This window comes from Lottia gigantea, assembly GCF_000327385.1.
Source record: "Lottia gigantea unplaced genomic scaffold LOTGIsca_265, whole genome shotgun sequence".
Classification (NCBI taxonomy): domain Eukaryota; kingdom Metazoa; phylum Mollusca; class Gastropoda; family Lottiidae; genus Lottia; species Lottia gigantea.
The window spans coordinates 14,025-34,781 of record NW_008708823.1 but is presented as its reverse complement, the minus strand read 5'-3'; the positions used below and the strand labels follow the sequence as shown (position 1 = coordinate 34,781).

The window sequence follows — 20,757 nt, the reverse complement described above, 5'->3', positions numbered from 1 at the left end:
AATTGATAGAAAGGAATATCATTTTGATTTGCTCTTTACAAAAAGTTATTTTATGAAAAATCTAAGTAAATCCTTAATAAATTGATCAAAAAATATTTTTAAAGCTAATTTAAGATAAACGGATTTCTTTTTTCATACGGATTAAAGTTCCGCAGAAACTCAAAATGGGAAAACGTAAACATGTTCGAGATACAAATAATAAAGATGTTTCCGAAGGCAAAAAACCAAAGGAAGATGTCATTTTGCCACCTGTGGTTAGCTCAGATGAACCAGTTCCACGACAGGTACTTGCATTGTTATTTATGATTCAAATATATTTCTTGAAGTGTTTAAAAAGATATGTCAACTCGCACGTGGTTGTGGGTCTGTATTATTGGATTCAGACTACATTTAATTTGTCCTTATTTTAGATCTTCAGAAGATTAGTCTTAATCTGCAGCTTATGTGAGAGTGGTTATAACAACAATATATAATTGCAGTTATATATTACTATACAACCTACTCACTGAATGAGAGTGACTTTACTTAGTTATGTCTGATTATGATATAATGTCTCTAATTATTTTTAAAATATCCACTCCTCTGAACTAAAGTCAAGAAGAAAAAAAAAAGAAGACCTACCCTACTAAGAGTCTTAGGATTGACTTCGGGTTAATGAAAATACACACAAGTGACAAAATAGAATTTTAGAATATGTTTTCAGTCTGAAAGTTGTTCTTAAAAAATGATAATAATTAATTTACAGAAAAAGTGGATTAATAAACAGCGAGTATTAGTTTTATCATCTCGAGGCATTGGTTATAGATCACGCCATTTAATGTTAGATTTACGTTCGCTCCTTCCTCAGTCTAAGTCAGGTAAGGAATCCTTATGATTAGTTCTTTTCTAGTCTATGTATCTTTTTCAGTACACTTTCAACCCTTATTAGAATTCTTTTCTTGCCTTTATGTGTTTCAAGATTGCAGGCCCCTATTTACACCATCCCTATTTTCCCCGGCCTTGTGAATGTTACATGGTTCCTGAAAATGAGAAAATCTTGATTAGATTATGCCATCACTGTTTCAAATTTCCTTTGACTCATATGGCTCTGGAACATTTGATAATGACGTTATAGTATGGTCAAGTTTTCTGTCTGTTCATTAATCTACACTGTGGGGGTAGCTACAGTTATGAATGATTTTTGATGAAATTTTGTTTGCTTATTAGGAAAATTCTGTTTTAAAGAAATGTTTCACTGTGTAATGAGAATATTTTTGTTTATTTCAGAATCTAAAATGGACACAAAAGACAAATTATTTGTTATAAATGAGGTAAATTTTGAAATATTTCAAATTCTGCCAGTAAAAGTTTTTAACATTTAGCTTTAGATGAGAGTTTTTTCAGGAGAAATTCCAATTCCAGTTTTCTGTATAACTATTTCAGATGTGTGAGATGAAAAATTGCAATAAATGTATATATTTTGAAGCCAAAAAGAAGATGGATTTATACATGTGGTAAGAGATTTTTTTGCATGATTTAGGTGATCATCATCAGGAGAAAATCAACATGTACCTTTCCAAATTGAATTTCATAAGTCTTATAAGTTAATATTGACCATAGCTTACAGCAATATTATAGTTTTCCTGAAGAATTCAGGTAATGATAATCATTCAGTCAGTAATCACATCTATATTTTAACTTCAGGGTAGCAAATGTACCAAGGGGACCATCAGCTAAATTTTTAGTGGAAAATGGTAAGATTTTTCAAAGATTTACTTTAGCAGGACTTGTTATTAGATTTTGTATGTCGTCCAGTGACCCAGAATAATATAAGCTGAGCTTTGAAACTTAAGCCTGTAATGAAAAGTGTTATTTATTTTACCAGGCCACCCAATATTCAAGTCTTTTACAAGTATGAAATTATTGTATTATTTTTCAGTACATACTATGTCAGAGTTAAAAATGACTGGAAATTGTTTAAAAGCATCCAGACCATTACTCTCATTTAGCAAGGTAAATTGGATTTAATTTTGATAATCTGGTGTTTGAAAAGCAGTTTTTTTAGAACGTAAATATTCTTTAAGCCAGTGTATTTAATTTTTAATTAAAGCTCTGCTTCAGTAGTTCTGTTTAAAGTTTAAATTTCTCTTTGCAGGAATTTGAAGAAGACGACCATTGGAAACTTTTAAAAGAATTATTTGTACAGGTAATATTTATTTTCCACCTATACTGATTTTTGAAATATTAAAACCGAAACTCGATGTGCGATTGCGATGTTCAGACAAGTGATAAACTGTTATTTGGTAAGAATTCATAAGACTTGAAATTATTATGAACAATATTAAGAGAAATATTTAATATGCTGGTAATATCAACTCAAAATTTTTTTTTTGATGTTCTTTAATTGTAAGTCATTCTTTTTTTTACAGACATTTGGGGTTCCAAACCATCACCCTAAAAGTCAGCCATTTTTTGACCATGTATTTAGTTTTTCTGTCATGGATAATAGAATCTGGTTCCGAAATTATCAAATTCTAGAAGAAGATGCCTCGCTTGCTGAAATAGGTATGATATCATTTTAAATTGTGTGTATATCTAACTAATTGTAAGCTGTACTATGTAGTGGAGTGAAATAAAGAAGAATGTACAGTTGTATAAGCATCAAATACTTGAATGGGTCCAGCTGTACTTTTATTCAGAGGCCACGAATTGTGATTTTAGATTGGTCCATTTGACTTGTATTTGGTTAATGTGTATAAAGCTATGTTGGTAATTTAGTCCAGTCTTTGAAGACTAATAGAAAGTGAGATTAGTATTTATCATTTCAGAAATCCAGCCCAATTAAAACGAGATCTACTTTCATTTTTTGTAGCTTTTATTTTTGATTAAGTAACTTCAATTAGGGTTTAACTACAGCTCTTGAACGTTTGTCAAATTCCTATCTCCTCCAGCGCTGGCATTTTGTGACGCAGTATCATGAGGTCGATCTGACAAACGTTCAACCCACCTGAAGTGCCTATTTAAAGAAAGCTATTAAAGAAACAGAACGAAAGTTTGGTCTTGTTTTAATTAGACTGTTAAGAAATCTGGACTGTATGAAGATTACATTGCTTTGTCTACTTTGCTGTTATATTCTACAATTTTTCTCTCCTCAGGTCCAAGATTTGTTCTAAATCCTATTAGAATATTTGAGGGAAGTTTTGGAGGACCAACATTATATATTAATCCACATTATACATCACCCAATGAGGTAGAACGTTTAATTCTTTCTTAAAAGATTATTTCTTTCAGATGCCTATAGCAATCATATCAGTATTTTTACTATTTAATATAAAATACTTACTATTAAAATTATGCCAATTTAAAGTTTGCATTAGTTTCAGTTTGAAAGCTTATTATAATGACAATGTAGAAGGCAGCTTAAAATACCTTCAGTAATGTTTTAACTTATTGCCAAGGAATGATTAATTCTTATAGAATTTGGTCAGATGTAGTTAGTCCTATCTAAATTCAGGTCATTCTCTATCAAACTGACATATTGAATGTTTATTTCAGCACCGAAGAATATTAAAGAAGACTTTAGCTGCTAAATATTTAATGAAAGTTGAAGCTAAGAGAGGACATGAGGCACGAAAACCAACTAATTCTTCGTATGATTTAGATCCCACTGATGATTTCTTTACGATCAATCCAGAAACTTTATCAGCAACTAAAACATGATCTGTAGTTTCTAGTTAATTGTTTTGTGTAATATTAATGAAATACTGAGAAAATAATTCATTAGACATTTTTTAGGTGAAAAAAATCTGCTCCATGGTATATGGTAATTTGGAAATACTTCTTTTTTGGTAATAAATTCGGTTTAACACCAGAGCTGTTGATCTGGCTCTGTTTTCATGACATGACAACTCAAATGTTTGAGGATCAATATCCTCCGTGGATCATCAAGTATAGGTTAGCCATTATGTGTCATTCAATGTCTGTCAAATGTAAAAATTTAATGACCAATCACTGATGTGATACAAAGCCTTCATTCGCACACTTCCGTTTGTGAATATGTATACCCCTATCTACAAAGGATGCAGAATGTTACATGGGATGATTGGATCGATCAAGGGGCATTTGGTCTTATGTGTTTCATTGCATTGAACTAGCATTTTGTTCATTATATACTTGTGTCAAATAAATCTTGGAATCCAAAGAAGTTAACTGAATATGTGTTTAGAAATATTCAAGGAATTATGAAATCATTCAATATCTTTGACTGAAAGTGGTCATATATCATAGACCCATACAGGAACTATTTCAAATTTATATAACAGCTCATCTTTTGTATGTATTTTACATAAACTCATTGAAAATAAAAACTAGAAACAATGTAATGGTATATTATATTTAATTCAACAGCCATAGGATATATAATTGCAACTGAAGCACTAGCAATGCACAAACATTGATGATTCAAATATTAAGCCAATGAATTCATGAAACTATTAATGTGAAATTGAATTAGCACCACACAAATATAGCAGAAAAAAATATTCTCTTGTGAAATTTGAGGCTTTCCCATGAATGAAAGTTCCGACAGTGTCTACTTTCGCTCATTCTATGGACTTTTGTTTCCCTGTAGTCAGTAAATAAATACATGTGAAAACTGAAATTGTGATCAGAATAAATACTAGGTTATGATTCAAGACTTCCGCAAAAGAAGTCTTTTAAACGAAATGCCAGATTTTATTCATTAATAAATTTTAAATTATGCAAGACTAGAGTTTTGAAATTCCTAATATTTAATGTGAAAGAATGATTCATAAAATGAAGTACAATATCAAATGAACATGGAATAAATGATATTTCTGAAAAAAAATTCACAAACTACACTACTTAACGAAGTATTGACAATTATTCTATAAATGCCGTTTGATTTTTAATATATAAAAACAGGTGACTGGTTGTAATAATGAGTCAAAGTGAATAAAGATCTAGATAGATTAAAATAAGGAGAAGTACATGTTTCTACAACTACTAACTTCTATTTACAACATCTTTCTTCAATTTATACCTGAAAATATAATTGATGTATTAAATACATATAATAATATTATTGACCATTATATCATCAGTTTCGCTATGTAATTGATGTCAATGCTCTTGGTCGAGTTGATCTACATATTATGTTCTTAAATTTGTTGATGCATTTTGTTGTTTGAAATTAAATAAAGGCACTATTACTGTTTAAGTGAAAACATTATGACTTAGTCCTTAGAATTTCTGTTATCTTCATGTTTTTATAAAGAGTACTTACACTTTCATCAGAGTCATCATCTGATATAACAGGTTTAACTTTCGCTGTCCTTGTTAATCTTTTACGACTTCCACTAGACCTCTCCTGTAATAGATATTAATAATAACAGATATTCCTCACAAAACAGAATGTTTCTGAAAAGGACAGGTTCACTACCTGTTTGATAAATCATACCTTATTCTCAGAAATGGGAAGTTTTTAGCTAAATTAATCAGTAATCGTGTGTCTAGAATTTTCCTCGTTTGAAAGTTAAAACTACGACATGTCTTTTCTTGAGACTTTCATATATATATAGAAAAGATATACAGAAGTAGAAACTGAAAGAGTATATTTGAAGGAATTGTTCTATTTTCGTACAGTGCTTCTGAAGACCATTCAAGATCCAAATTCTGTCTTTAAAATGGCCAACCATGGCCTTTAATTCAGTAGTAAAGCTATACATCTGTAATTTGTTATTGATCATATATTAATATTCATGATGTTTGTTCTGATATCAAATAACATAAAAGTAAGAGCAAGGAAGACTTCATTTGTGTTACTAAATTTTAACATTGAAATATTCAAATATTCTTGAAGTTTTGTCCATAATTGTAGGATAAACAAATGGTTTGTTCAACTTTTAAGACAGCAAGTTTCAGTCATTAAAACAAATGGGATTCAATGCTTACATCTGAGGCTTCTGGTGTACTTTTCTTTTTACTGGTTTCACTTTTACGTGATTTTTTCACTGGTCTCTCTTCTTCCTCCTCCTCTTCTTCTTCAGACCCACTTTCTTCACTTGTACCAGCAGTGGAAGCCATATTGAATTCTTTCTCTAGCCGCTCTCTTGCGTTGGTAAATACAGACTGTAGTACAATTGAATCTTCATATATCTATAATGAAACACAATTAAATACTTAAAAGATGGTAAGTCTAGAAATTTTAATAAGAAACAAAATTTCCGTATTTGTTTCGATTTCGCTGTTGGCATTAAATTCTATGACAACCTCAAAACTTACGGTCAAGAACTTACCATAGAACCTTCTAGATTAAAACTCTGTGCATTAGAACATAATAACATCACATCTTCTTCTAAATCATCTACAGAGCGAAACTTATGATCCTTTATCTTAGCCTGAAAAAAAATACAAAATTTATATTCAAAAGAGGCAAGTTATAATATTGGCCTTGTCAAAATTTTATTTCTCTTACCGTCGCACACATCACACTTGTGTTAAATTGATCTGTAGGGTATTGAAATTAACAGAATTTAAAGACTTACTCTAATTTTCTTGAAGTCAATAGGTTTACAGATGATTTCATAGTATTCAGGTAATTCTTTCTTTGGTGGTAATGTTAAAAACATATCACTTAGCACTCTACCATCACTACAAATATACAATAAGAAATATTAGTCACAAGCTGGTCCACTCAAATTGGACTGTTATGTTTTCTGATTGAATTTGATTACCATCATTAAAATTAAAAAATCGTACTTGACAAGGATGACAATTAATCCTGGGTCAGGTGAAATAATGAATTACGATTGATTTATTAAAAGTCACAAGTCTTTAGCACCACAACCTAGCTTAGAACCCGAGTTTAACATTTTTTTTTTCAGTGATCTTACTAACTGAGCAGCAGTCAGTGCTCAAGTATGAGTCACTTTCTTCTGGCAATGTACACTGAACACATCACTAGGATGCTTGTGTATTTGCAAAGATATTCATGGCATGTACCATCCCGGACTAAAACTTACTTGTCTTTATATTTAGTAACAACATCTAGAATTTTCTTCATTAATTTAGTAAGTTTGGGTGGATTTGGAGCTAGTTTTTCTACAGGAGGTCTTCCACGTCGTTTTTTAGGCGTATCAGCATCTTTACCTTCACCTTTACGTTTTCTGGGTTTACGCGATTTAGCTGGAGGAGAATCTTCAATATCATCTAAACTACCATCTTCAATGGCCTTAAATACAAACATCAAATATGGAGTAAACTTAATTAACAATTTAAGTAAATATTTTGTGCAGCTTGAATCAAAAGAGTGGCCTCAAGTCACAACCATGTTCTATGTTTATTTTAAGGTATAACTGAATAAAAGTTTGACAAAATTATTTTTCTTAGAATTTGATGTCATTATCAAAGGCAATTTTCTTCAGAAATTGTGTTATAAATCAAGTAAAATCAACAAAACATTGGGTAAACTGTCCTCACTTCTGCACCTACAACATTGAGTACCTACCCTTAACCATTGTTTTTCAGTGAGAGCATCAGAATAATCAACTTCTTTCTTTGATCTTGATCCACGTCCAAATAATTTATCTTCTTCTTCCTCACATGTCAATCTATCAACTTCTGATACATCTTTCACCATCCATGATGGTAACTCAGTTTCTTCTATTAATCTTGGTTTACGATGTCCTTCTCTAGATTCTGTTCTTCTTCTTTCTATGTCCATTTTCTACAACAGAACAGAACATAGACCATAAACAGAAGAAATATTGTCATATGAATAGAGAATATATTGGGAAATTTTTGCAAAAGATCATTACTATCAAACTGTATATTCAAATGTTCCTCGAGGTAAGAAGATTGCTACAGAGAGTCAGTCCATTGTTAGCTTTCAACCCCTACTATCAAAGTGAATATCAAGTTACCTGATAAATTTCAAATTCTTCTTCTGATCTAGCTATCATTTGATTAACAGTTTCATCATCTGGCACTTCATCTTCTTCCTGTTATAAATAAGATATATTATTATATATTGGAAACAAAACATTCCATATATTTTGCTGACTAACATAAATCTAAACAAAAGTTTAACACTACTACAGGACTCTGTGTCAAATACAAATTTCTCTTCACATAAACTGACAAAATTGTTGAAAAAAATTGAAAATAATTTTACTGTTTAACAAAGAAACTTTCAATAAATAAGCATTTGACTCAAATATATTTATTGCACAATGAGAAGGTCTCTCTTCCATCTGTCAAACATGTTATAAGTAATTTATAGCATGTTTTTCTTCGTTCTTCAGCTCAGTTAACTCATGAACACTGTGCCCTACATATTACTTCATTAACGGGACAGGTTTGCCATTGTCGGGGGTTGATTTTTGTCTTGAATGTAAGGAAATAGTCTTCAGAAGTACTAGAAATGTCTGAAAGTCGCGTAATTCCTTCAGAATTACCTCAAATTATGAAATTCTCTTTTTATTTCTATATATGTCTTTTCTATATATGACAGAGTCTCAAGAAAAGACGAGTCATCTTTTTAACTTTCAAACTCCGATAATTCTGGACACACATTTCTGAGACTTAAGTACAATTGGTCAAATGGATGGCAAACATGTCCCTTTAATATCTACTCAAAATGAGTATTTATAGATTTAGAATCTCACCTCTTCATTTTCATCATCTTGTGTCAAAAGTGAGTTGAGGAAATGACGTCTTTCCATACCTGTAGATTTCTGGTCAAACATACCAGCTTGAATAACTTTCTCATCAACATTTAACTTATATCTAGCCTTTGCCAGAATTCTCTCTTCCACGGAATTCACTGTCATCAATCTTAATACTCGTACCTCTTTCTCTTGTCCAATACGATGAGCACGATCTTGAGCTTGTAAATCCTGAAATATCATTACTTCTCATGAACTATGATCCATGTATGAACAAAGAAACAATAACTTTCCTTAAGGAATTGGTTGGTGGGTACACTATACATCCTACAGTACAGTATCAATGTATGGTATTTTAATGACAGCTATCTGTATCCTATTGCCACCATTCCGAAACGATACTGATGTAAGTTGTCAAAAGCAGTTTTAAAGACTGGTCATTAAGACACCCACCAACGACATTATATAGACTTTCACTGGTTAAGCTTACTTATGATCCATACTGGTAATAAACACTGGACTCATGTAAGAGTGTAAGCGGACAATTTACAACTTATTCAACTGGCACATTCATGAAGATTAATGACACCTACCTGATGAGGATTCCAATCAGAATCAAAGATAACAACAGTATCAGCTGTCTGTAAATTTAAGCCTAATCCACCAGCTCTTGTTGATAGTAAGAAGATTGAATAGGGAGAATTAGGACTGTTAAATAACTCTAATAAATGTCCTCTATCATCACTCTTTGTCATACCATCTAATCTTAGATATCGGAACCCTGCAAATATACAAATGATATAGTAAATTACAATGAGATCTCAATTCATTCATTTCCTCTCTAATAATCGTTTGCAAATACAGGACATCAAATGAAACCCGAGGGTCAACAGTAAAGTTTTCACACTGAGCCGAAATTCAGAACCAGTTGGCAAATATTTGATAAAATTTTTGTCCAAATGAGTCAAATGAAACTAATAAGTCCAGGGATTAAACAGAAAAGTATCCACACTTAACCAGAATTTAGAGTCAGATAGAGAATATTTGATAGTAACAGTAAGCTTACCTCTTGCCACAAAGAAATCTTCTAGAATACTCATTAAGGCTGTCATCTGACAGAACATTAAAACACGATGTTTCTGTGCCCGTAATTTAGGTAAGATTCTATCTAATAATTCAAACTTTCCTGATGCTCTATAAATTTCTGGTCTGAAATGTAAAATATTTCAAATTGTTGAATTGATAATCTTGTCATATTTTCTTCCCCTTACTGAAATTAGTTCTGAACAGGTTCCATCTGTTAAATTCTAGACTGAACCTAACGAAGCCGAACTGGATATGTTCTGAACCTTGTTTTCTCAATTCCATGAATCCCAAATGCACAGAACTAACTAATCAAGATGTTGAAGACAATGTATCTATCTCAGTACATTACCGGTATACAGGGTTCTATAGTGATTTAATTACCAAACTTAATCATCCTAGAGTCCAGAAGCAAATTGTTCAAAAACTAAAGAGATTTGACAGAATTCCACCATCTTTGAGTTTCAACTAGATTTTATGAAATTAATATGACCTACCCATTAATTATACCACCCTGTATGCCAATATGTTCAGCAAAAGCTTCTTCAATATGTTGAAATATAAAGGGATGGTTACAGATTTTACGCAACTGCATGATGGTATTCATGAGTGTCTTGGTACCACCCTTACCCTAAAAAACAAACAAAAATATCATTTAATCCCAAGTTGTCTACAGAAAAAAGCTTGTGTTTCACTACATGTCTACAAATCTAATTCCACTGTAAAAAAAAAAAGAATTTTAATAAGATAGTTCATATGATTACTAAATTGAGTCATTTGCATACTTATCATAACCTATCATATTGTTTTTATGAACCTGTGTTATGAACCTGTGACCAGACCTGTTGTTTGATAAAAGTAATTCTGGTACATCTCAACTGCATAATAAAATATTTTCAACAAGGCTGCAGGATTACTCACCTTTTATGGACTTACTCTTATATCAAATACATATAATTACCTTTTTATCTTTCTCTGAGCCATCAGTGAGAACAACTCCTTTATGTTGCATGTGTTTATATAATAATCTTTGAAGAGCAGACATTTCACACTTTATAACATATTCAACCTAAAATAAACCAATATAGATTAGATATGTCATCATTTATAACTGATCAATTGGGCCCTGTGTCAAAAAAATCTTATGATATATCTAGTGGTAAGAGTGGTATTCTCAATGTAAATTTCCATAATCATAATCAAAACCAATTCTTATTGTATTATATTTTGAGAAATATTCCCAGAAATATTCTAACTTTAACAGTGACATAAAACATAATAATTATATTACTTATTGACTCATATGATTGTAGTGACAAAATTGACCATTAAATTAATGATTTAAAATTTAAATCCAAATGATGTAGTCATAGTACTAATAATAGTGAAGTATTGGCCCACAATGAATTTATAAACAAACCTTATCAGGTAACTGAGACTCGACTTCTTTCTTTAATCTTCTCAATAAGAATGGACGTAAGACTTTATGTAAACGTCTGATAATCAACAATGTTTCTTCTTGATTCAATTCAACCTAAAACAAAAAAAGAACAGTAAATAATTAGATATTAGATTGACAAACAAGTTCCTATATAAGCACTATATCAATAGCACCAGTTAAAAGTTCAACACAGTCCTATACTGAATGCTATTACCAACTGATTTAAAACGCCCCTCATTAGATGATTTCAAAGAAAATAGAGATAAATAACACTAGCTGTCAATCAAAGTGTCATGTGATTGAGATATTCTTAATGAAGAAGTATACACTTAATAAAAAAAATAATTTGATAAAAAAAGTGGGTTAAGTTCGAAGGCATGTTAGAATTTGATGTCATTGTTATTTTGAGAGTTGCTACAAGTCAAATACCAGCCTCTCCTACATAAATCTCGAAATGAAATAGAGTATTAATACTCTAAGGGGGATTTAAATGAAGTAAACTGTTAACAAACCTTTTCTCCAGTAGAAGCAAATGGAGCATTAAACCACTGTTCAAATGTACTGACAGATTTAAATATAGATGGCAGTAAAAAGTTTAATAAAGCCCATAATTCAGGTAATTTATTCTGTTGAAAGAAAATATCAAGGTTAGACAATAGATATACTTCCTTGTAAAGCAGCTTGACATAAACTGAACGTAAAATGTGATTGGTAAAAATATAAATGATGAAATAAGACGAAAAAATATTTTCGCTGTAAAAATAGTGCTCAATACATCAATTGTAGAGCGATATAGAAATAAATATTAAATAAATATTAAACGATTTGGCTCGTCTTCACCATTATCAGAGTTATGCCCTTGAGTAACATATCGATCAGTAAAATAAATTATACCTGTAAGGGTGTTCCAGTCAGTAAGAGTCTATGAGGACATTCATAATAGCTATTTAATATACATGTTAATTTACAATGATGATTCTTCATTCGATGGCCTTCATCTATTATCATGTACTTCCAACGTAGCTGTAATACATTAAATTATTATGAAAGATGCTGCCTAATAACTAATCTTAGGTTGACAAATTTCTCATCATATAGAGATCTTCTTGTATTGAAGAATCATGTTTGGTATTTAAAAACCATCATCAGTAAAGCTTTGGAAATAGGATTTAATTTCTTATATCAAAACTTGGGATGATAGTGTATAATAAAGAAACTGGCTTAAAAGTATGAATAAAAAGATGAAAAAATGACACCTAAAAACTAAATTAATTTTATTAGCCATGTGGATTCAAATTGATAAACCATGCTGCAATGTATCATTAATTTATAGACACAGCTTCATGGAACAACAATCACTATATATCGTACTCACAATTGCTAAATGCCATTCAAAGACTGTATCATTAATTGTCAATATCAAATGAACCTATGGACAGCAATAAATACCATTTAAACCTACCTTAGAAAGCACAGCCTTGTCTTTGATAATATATTCATAAGTGGTCAGTAAAACGTTAAATTTGCCTGATTTAACAGTTCCAGATAAACATCTTCTAGTCATAGGACAACCTTTATAGGCTATTTTAACTACTGACGGTGCCCATCTATCAAACTCCATCAACCAATTGGATAACGTTCTGAAAGAATTGTAAAACTTATTTTTAGGTTATGAGTTTGAAGGACAACGATCTCCTTGAACTGGAAGCATTCCCAACAGGCGATTAATTATTGTTGACTGATTAACCACCACTGCCCGACAGGGTTTTGTGACTTATTGGCTGAACCTGGTTGTTTACTGTATGAAGTTGGTTAATTTCATTTTATTTTTTTATTAATTGTAATTTGTTGTTTTGTATGTCCTGAATTACTCTTTCAGCATTTCAAAGTGTGACAACTCTGACTAAACTATGGCACATGTAAATATAGTAATCAGTCACAGCCATTCAAGCTTTAGTACTTTGGCTTCTGCGGTACAAAAGCAATCTTTTAGATATAGAGTGCCAGATGTTGGGAATATTAAGCCCGCAATTGTATGTATCCTTCCACTTGCTCTAATGGCAAGAGTCCATAAATGATTCTAAGAGATACAAGGATAATACACACATCAATACAATTGATAGTAGAGTAAACAACTTACGACAATGGTACTATAATAAGATATGGTCCATTGACTCTTTTCTTCTCCATCAAATATGTAATCAAAGCTATGGTCTGGATAGTTTTACCTAAGCCCATCTCATCAGCCAATATACCATTTAGATTGTTATTATATAGTGATACACACCATTCTAATCCAGCAATCTAAAATACATCAGTTAAACTATTTACTAATAGGGGTTAATTTTGATAACATTGCAAAAAAACCAGTGCTGTTGGACAGTCTACAGAAAATCAGATGTTATGCATGATGCCACCTATTCTGTAGCTTTATATGTCAATCCAAATCTTATCCTGAACATAATGTGATGCTGAATGAATCTAATTCTTATCTTGAACATAATGTGATGCTGAATGAATCTGAATATTATCCTGGACATAATGTGATGCTGAATGAATCTAATTCTTATCTGAACGTAATGTGATGCTGAATGAATCTGAATATTATCCTGAACGTAATGTGATGCTGAATGAATCTAATTCTTATCTTGAACATAATGTGATGCTGAATGAATCTAATTCTTATCTTGAACATAATGTGATGCTGAATGAATCTAATTCTTATCTTGAACATAATGTGATGCTGAATGAATCTAATTCTTATCTTGAACATAATGTGATGCTGAATGAATCTAATTCTTATCTTGAACATAATGTGATGCTGAATGAATCTAATTCTTATCTTGAACATAATGTGATGCTGAATGAATTCTTATCCAGAACATAATGTGTTGCTGAATATTTTCATACACATTCTGATCGAAGCAACTGTTTTTAAACCGGCATCAGTAGCTCTCATCTTATTTATTGCAATGACCAGTAGCGTAAAAATTACCTGGTATTCTTTGAGGTTACCATAAACCATAATAGAAGGTTGTTCTGTAACCTTTTCTCTAATGGTATGGGCTATACCATAATAGTTCAATGATTCACTGTCTACATTGTATTCATCATCATCTCTTGCTGGTCTATAATTATCAGTAAAAAATAATCAGCTTGGATAACATAAAACAGTGGGTATATGGAATCACGCGCAATATTGAGGAAATATATAATTATGGCTATCAATTTCATTCAAGTACAGTCAAGTACTTCTTGTTGCTGTCATCTTAAAGGCTTACAATTTGCATAAGACATACTAAAAAAACACCCAGTTTGGTTGGAATAGCCAAAATGTAAATGTACAATCCATGCGACCAAATCAACTATAATAACAGTTATTATAGCTGATAAAACAGTACTCTTGATCAGTCTTTTAATAGATATACTTACTTGACTATCTTGGGCATTTTTGGTTCATCATCACTCTCATTCTAGAATTTTAAAAAATTGTATTTAAATAAGAAAGTGTCTAATATGGAACTATATACTTTTCTCTAGGATTTACATAATTTGGGATTTTTTAATCCAAGGTTATTTCAACTACGTATATAGTCTCCCAGAGCATCGCTGAGATCCTGACCTGACAATCTTAAAGAAACCTGTGTGAAAGGTAATCTCGCCATCTGCCTTGGTGCCTTGTTTAATCTGGATTATGATAAATTCAGGTTCAATCAATGGAGAGAAACTTACTTCTTCTGATTCTTCTTCTTCTTCATCATCATCTTCATCATCTTGTACTTCATAACTATAATAAATATATCAATAATAATATCAATAACAGTCATACACTTAAAATGGTCTGTTTTTCTTTGACAGCAAAGAGAAATTCAGTATTGAACCAACGCACTGACTGGTAAATTCCTTGCTTACAATACTCCCCAAATATCTCACTGAATTTGATGTGTTCTTATATCATCTTATTGGTATTAAATACAATATCTTACTAGCTTCATTATTCCTATTTAACTCAAGTAGCATACAGCATTAAATGATACCATGGGAAATAAAGTATGTCACATCCGTATCTCTTCAAATGTATATTATTTAGTATTTATTTCATTCATCTTGCAATATACAACCTGATTGACTATTTAGATAGGACATGGCCTGTCTGACCCTATCAGATACTAAAAACTAATCTATTATTATGTTCACATGTATTAAACAAGTTGCCATCTGAAATACAGTAAACCATGCAAACCTGGTACAATGGCACAATTTTGTGGTTTGCTTTCTGTCAATCTTAACTAGCACTGATATCAATTAAATATAAATATACCCTGGATTACGTTCCATCCATTCATCTAAATCTCTAGCTAGTGGTGCATCATCCCCAGATAGAATATTACCAGTAGCTGTATGGACCACTGTTACACGTTTCTCAGGATTACTCAGGTTAGATGATTCGTCTGTTGGTTGCTGTAAATAATAATAAGTAAACAATCTTATAGCCATGCTACATTAAACAGACCACAAGTAGTAAATCATTCTGTGTATCAGAAATTATCAAAATCTGTGTAAAGTATACAGGGAATTATATACGAGAATATAAACAATAATAAAAAATTCTCACTGTTAAAATAGTGCTCAATACATTATTTGTAGAGCGTTATAGAAATAGGAAGTACAGATGCATGCTGAAATAGGTCAGCTGTCTGAAGATCGCTTAGCGTGTAACTCTGAGTAATAACACATGTTTTTTAGGTTCTGTTTAAATATACCCGGGTAGGTATTATTTAGATTATTGGGACCACCTATCATATAATGTGAATGATTTTCATTCCATTTATCAAGGAGTTAAATCCAATTGATTTAAATCTACTAATAGTGAGACTGTACACTCTACATTCAGTGAGTACCTAAAGCTACATCAAGCATAATGTACAATAAAAGTGATTAATTCAAGCGTTAAAAAAGAGCACTATCTACACTAATGTATATAAAATGAGCAACTAAGTGCAGCATGGTAAAGTTCAAGTTCCAAATAAAAGGATACTAAAAAGTAAAAATATTCAAAAACATCATAAGTTGCGAATTAAAGAATTCTCTAACACAAAAAACAATAAAATTGATAAGATTAAGACTTATGCTGTAATAACAAATCAAATATTAAGCTCCATTTAAATTATTTAAAAACAATAAAAACTAATATAAATAATCTAATAAAACAATTCAAACAATATTCAAGCTATCAATTTCAAAAATTCAACTCAATAAAAAGCACTTTCTGTCAATAGTAAAGTATACAAGCTGAAAGATGGTAACAAATGAGCATAAATATAGTAAAATATATTAGAACAGGAAACTAAGATCTGGTTATTTTGGCTGCCTACATATATGGCAGATAACTTACCTCTACTGGCTGGGCTTCAGCCCCTTCCTCAAGCTGCAAGTGATTGAACATTACATTTGAAATAAATGTCTTAGAAAAACAGATGAATGATACAAGTTGCACTTTTCAGTCCCTTTTTAAATTCAGTTTAGGCCTGCGATACAACCCGATTAAAAAAAATTTTGTCTAATTCGTTTCTCTAATCATCAGTTTTCATGCATTAAAAGTATCAAATGATTTTTCCTTCCTTTTGACACCAAAAAATCTGTGTCTTACCTTTGGTGTCTTTTTCTTCTTCTTGACTCTCATTTCCTTCTTTTTCTTTCTCAAATCTTCTTTGTGTGAAACAACTAACTTGGTAATATTAGAGATATATTCATCAGTTTGATCCAAAAGATAGGCCAAACGATGATCTTTCTTCTGATCAATCAACTTTCTATAGCCCTCTTCATCTTCAGCCTATTGCAAACATAAAAAACAAGTAGTAAATAAATTGAAATTCAAACTATAACAATTCCCCCATGATGTTCCGAAGAAATTACACAGTGTATAGTGTTTTATGTTCTATACATATGACAAAATAGCTTCTAAGCTGGAATGATCAAATGACAATAAAGATTACTTCCCAAGTTTTGAATCATTTCAAGTGTAATTGTTACTCTTAGCAAACAAAAGGAGACGCACCAGAATGATGATAAATAACGGTATAGAATTTTATATTGTTAGTAAAATCGCAACATTTTAAAATACTGAAGTAGTGCCATATCATGATATACGGTAATTATCATGATATACCGATAACTTTTTGTCCAGACAAGATTATCCACACAATTTAAACTTACCATCAAACGTCTCATACGTTCTTTCTCAATTCTTTCTTGTTCCTTTTTCTGTTCTCTTTCAGTATTAGTATGATAAGTTGTAACAGCTTTATTAACTTTACCAATCTTAGCTTGTACATTACGATGGAATTCTTTAAAGTCTTTAGCATGCTGCATTACTGCATTCAAATATTCCTAAAAATTAACATGATCACAATTGGGTCACACTAAAAATAATAACATTCATAATATTATTATTTGTTGAGTAGCTTACCATTCATATTTATTATCTACTGATATATTTATATAACCTTCAGATCTGTACATTAACTAATTGTGTTAATTACTAATTTTTTGTAAAACTTGTTACTTTTGCCATATGTGTCATACATTCCATTGTTTAAACAGTCTTTAAGTTTACTGAGGGATTATTCATAAAGATTTACGGAAATCTCATTTTCAGTGGAACACAAAATGATTGTTGATATTCAATACCTGATGTTTTTGCCTTCTCTTTCTCTCATGTTCAACCTTCTGTTGTTTTTCTAGTTTTTCTGTAACCCTTGATTCACGTAATGATTGCCGTTTGTTGCGTTTATAAGCCTTGGTATTTAATGCTGTTTCTAAGGTTGTGTCTCTTCTCATACAGGCTACAACTTCTGCTCTTAGCTATAAAATATAACCCCATTTGAAGCAAATAAATCAACACCAAATCCAAAGATATTACAACCTTAAGGAGGAAAGAGGTAAATCTAACCCTAGATTGTTGACCGACTCTTGACTGATTACGAGTGGAATTCTATTGGAATTTCATGATAAATAATTAATTAAGTGAAACATTAAATCAATCTAAATTAAATTAAGTATTTGTGAACCATAAACAATTTCAGTTATTGACTATATTCAGATTTCATTTGCTCACTAAGGTCTATGACCAGGAAGTCCCCGAAAAAAGTGGTGACAGCTTTTATATAACTTAAATAAATTAGACAGTAGATTCTTCTTCTTTTAAAGCTATGTCAAAGAAAACATAAAATGTTAACCTACAGTTCTCTGATAATTCAGTAGTCTTAAAGCTCTCAATTCTATCATAGCATTAACTTTAATATCATCAGACATAGTGGCTGGTAAATTAGATAATTCTTGAATACGCTGACTGATCCTTGCCGAAACCCTGAAAAACATATTCCAAACATTTATTAGACAGACATAATATAATATAGAAATACTACAACAAAAATGAATGTTACTTGTTACTCAGAGTTTTAAGCTGAAGTCAATCTTATGAACAGTAACTGGCCAAACCATAAAATTTGTGAAAATCACACTCCACATCCCAATCCAATTTATAGGCAGGCTAGTTGCATACAATTCTAAACGATGATAATTAATGAACCTCAGCATCATATAAACACAAAAATGGCTGGTATTCACTACAGTTATTTGTCAAACTTTGAATTTTTTTATTCCAGAAAATTAAAAGTCTAGTTAAGTTTACCTGTTTTCTCTTTCATTTAGAAGTTCAAGAGGGTCAAGACCTTTAGGCTTTTCTACAGGAGCCACACGGTTCTGTTTCTGTTGAAGAGCCATCATAGCTTGTACTGACGGGGGTGGTGGGGGTTGATTTGAAGGGGGTTGAGGTGTGCCGGATGTTGGTGGTTTTGTACCATCTCCTTCAGTAGGTTGGGTTGTATCTGTAGTACTAGATCCATCCAAAGATTGAGGGGGTCTCCCCATTGTTTGCATCTGAGGATGTCCTTGAGGTCCTTGATTCGGTCCCAGTCTCATCTGTTGATGCATGTCACCTATATAAAGTAAACACACAACCATATAGCATATTTCTGAGCCCTGTTTCACAAGTAAGATAATACCCAAATTTAAAGCAATACAGTAATCTGATTGGCTGATAAATTAGACTTAAACTTCAGTGATTGACCCATCAGTCTCAGTCAACTGGGACACTAAAATCTTCTTATGATTTTTGGAAACTGGAAACATATCCAATTGTGTAATTAAATAACTTGAAGTTCTTTAAATACTTGTAGAATACTCACCTTGTCTAGGAAATGGACCTAAGGATCTCTTTCCTTCTACAGCTAATCTCAAAGATTCTGGGATAGGTTGATTTCTTGAGATTAGTTTATAAGCCATGATCTGTGCTCGTAGTTGATGTAACTGTGGAGTAGCGAAGGATGTAGTTCTTGGCATCCCACCTGTATGATACAAATAACATTTTTACATGTGTCCATCTAAATCAAATGCTGACTCCTAGTGTGAATCATGAAAGAAGAACTTGGAGCATAATTCAAGAGAATAAAACAGGCTAATATTATGATAGTTGGAAGTCAATTTGGCTTGTTTTGAGTCTTTATCTTAAGTGAATGATGTGTTACATACCTTGAGTACCATCAATAGATTGATTAGGTGGTCCCATAGCAGCACTTTGTACATTTGGTACACCAGTTGAGGGTGGGAGACTAGTTGGTGGACCATTATTCATACCACTAGGATTCATCGTATTCATTCCCATTCCACTTGGTCCACCTTGAGGCATATTAGAATTAGGATCATTCATATTGTTAGGAGGCATGTTAGGTCCAATAGTAGTATTAGGTCCACCTGTGCCTGGACCCATATTCATTACTGGTGGTCCATTCATTCCCGGATTCATTCCACCAGGAGGCATATTAGGATTGTTCATACCAGGTCCCATGATAGGACCAGATGACATATTATGAACGCCCATATTATTTGTAGGTTGCATGCCAGGCATTGATTGTGACTGACCTTGCATTCCCATTGAAGGTCCACTGCTCATTCCTGGGTTTCCACTGTTATTTCCCGTCATCCCTGGCTGCATACCTTGTGGTGAAGGGCCTCCATGCATTCCTACAATTAAAGAAATACATCACATCTAGTGATCTGGGACAGATATCAGATAATCATTGCTTAAACTATTCCAAGATAAGAAGTAGATATAAAGTTACATATCATGTTAAAATACAAACCTGATTGCGGACCAGATGGCATGTTTTGACCTTGAATTCCAGGAGATGGTCCAGTTCTCATGACTGGAGATGGAACAGCTCTCATACCAGGGGAAGGAACTCCTCTCATTCCAGGTGAAGGGACACCAGGCATTCCGGGGGAAGGCCCTCCAGGCATACCACTACTTGGACCACCTTGCATTCCAGATTGTGGGCCTTGTTGCATTCCTTGTTGATTGTTGGAACCCATATTATGAGAACCTGGCATATTATGCATTGGCATGCCTTGCATTGGTCCACTAGGCATATTTTGTTGGGGGTTCATTCCCTGTCCAGACATCCCAGGACGACCCCTATTTCCCATGTGAGTATATCTTTGATCGTC

General features: G+C 32.0%; 2 protein-coding genes across 2 annotated transcripts; one reads left to right on the top strand and one right to left on the bottom strand.

Moving 5' to 3' along the window:
* The first annotated feature begins 156 nt into the window (after positions 1–156).
* LOTGIDRAFT_205433 (hypothetical protein) lies at positions 157–4,356 on the top strand. Its single transcript, XM_009056157.1, has 10 exons — positions 157–284; positions 746–857; positions 1,267–1,310; positions 1,423–1,493; positions 1,684–1,733; positions 1,919–1,992; positions 2,135–2,185; positions 2,409–2,544; positions 3,135–3,229; positions 3,535–4,356. Exons 1-10 carry the CDS (start codon positions 165–167, stop codon positions 3,697–3,699), a joined length of 918 nt encoding a protein of 305 aa, XP_009054405.1. The 5' UTR covers positions 157–164; the 3' UTR covers positions 3,700–4,356.
* Positions 4,355–20,526, bottom strand: LOTGIDRAFT_207958 (hypothetical protein; the record flags this gene model as incomplete). The annotated part of the gene is made up of 31 exons (XM_009056156.1): positions 4,355–5,041; positions 5,285–5,368; positions 5,953–6,156; positions 6,297–6,398; positions 6,546–6,651; positions 7,023–7,231; positions 7,508–7,726; positions 7,923–8,000; positions 8,667–8,897; positions 9,260–9,447; positions 9,733–9,875; positions 10,247–10,380; positions 10,711–10,818; positions 11,170–11,283; positions 11,703–11,816; positions 12,085–12,213; positions 12,653–12,830; positions 13,331–13,494; positions 14,186–14,318; positions 14,623–14,663; positions 14,923–14,973; positions 15,508–15,651; positions 16,586–16,618; positions 16,841–17,023; positions 17,407–17,580; positions 17,881–18,054; positions 18,433–18,559; positions 18,884–19,190; positions 19,440–19,598; positions 19,783–20,274; positions 20,394–20,526. 31 exons carry the CDS (start codon positions 20,524–20,526, stop codon positions 5,036–5,038), a joined length of 4,662 nt encoding a protein of 1,553 aa, XP_009054404.1. The 3' UTR covers positions 4,355–5,035.
* Positions 20,527–20,757: the final 231 nt, after the last annotated feature.

Excerpts from the sequence above, each read along its gene's own strand:
- LOTGIDRAFT_205433 (XM_009056157.1), top strand. The coding sequence starts at position 165 with ATGGGAAAACGTAAACATGTTCGAGATACAAATAATAAAGATGTTTCC. Across the intron at positions 858-1,266 it reads CCTTCCTCAGTCTAAGTCAG|AATCTAAAATGGACACAAAA; the intron begins GTAAGGAATCCT and ends TGTTTATTTCAG. Across the intron at positions 3,230-3,534 it reads ATTATACATCACCCAATGAG|CACCGAAGAATATTAAAGAA; the intron begins GTAGAACGTTTA and ends TGTTTATTTCAG.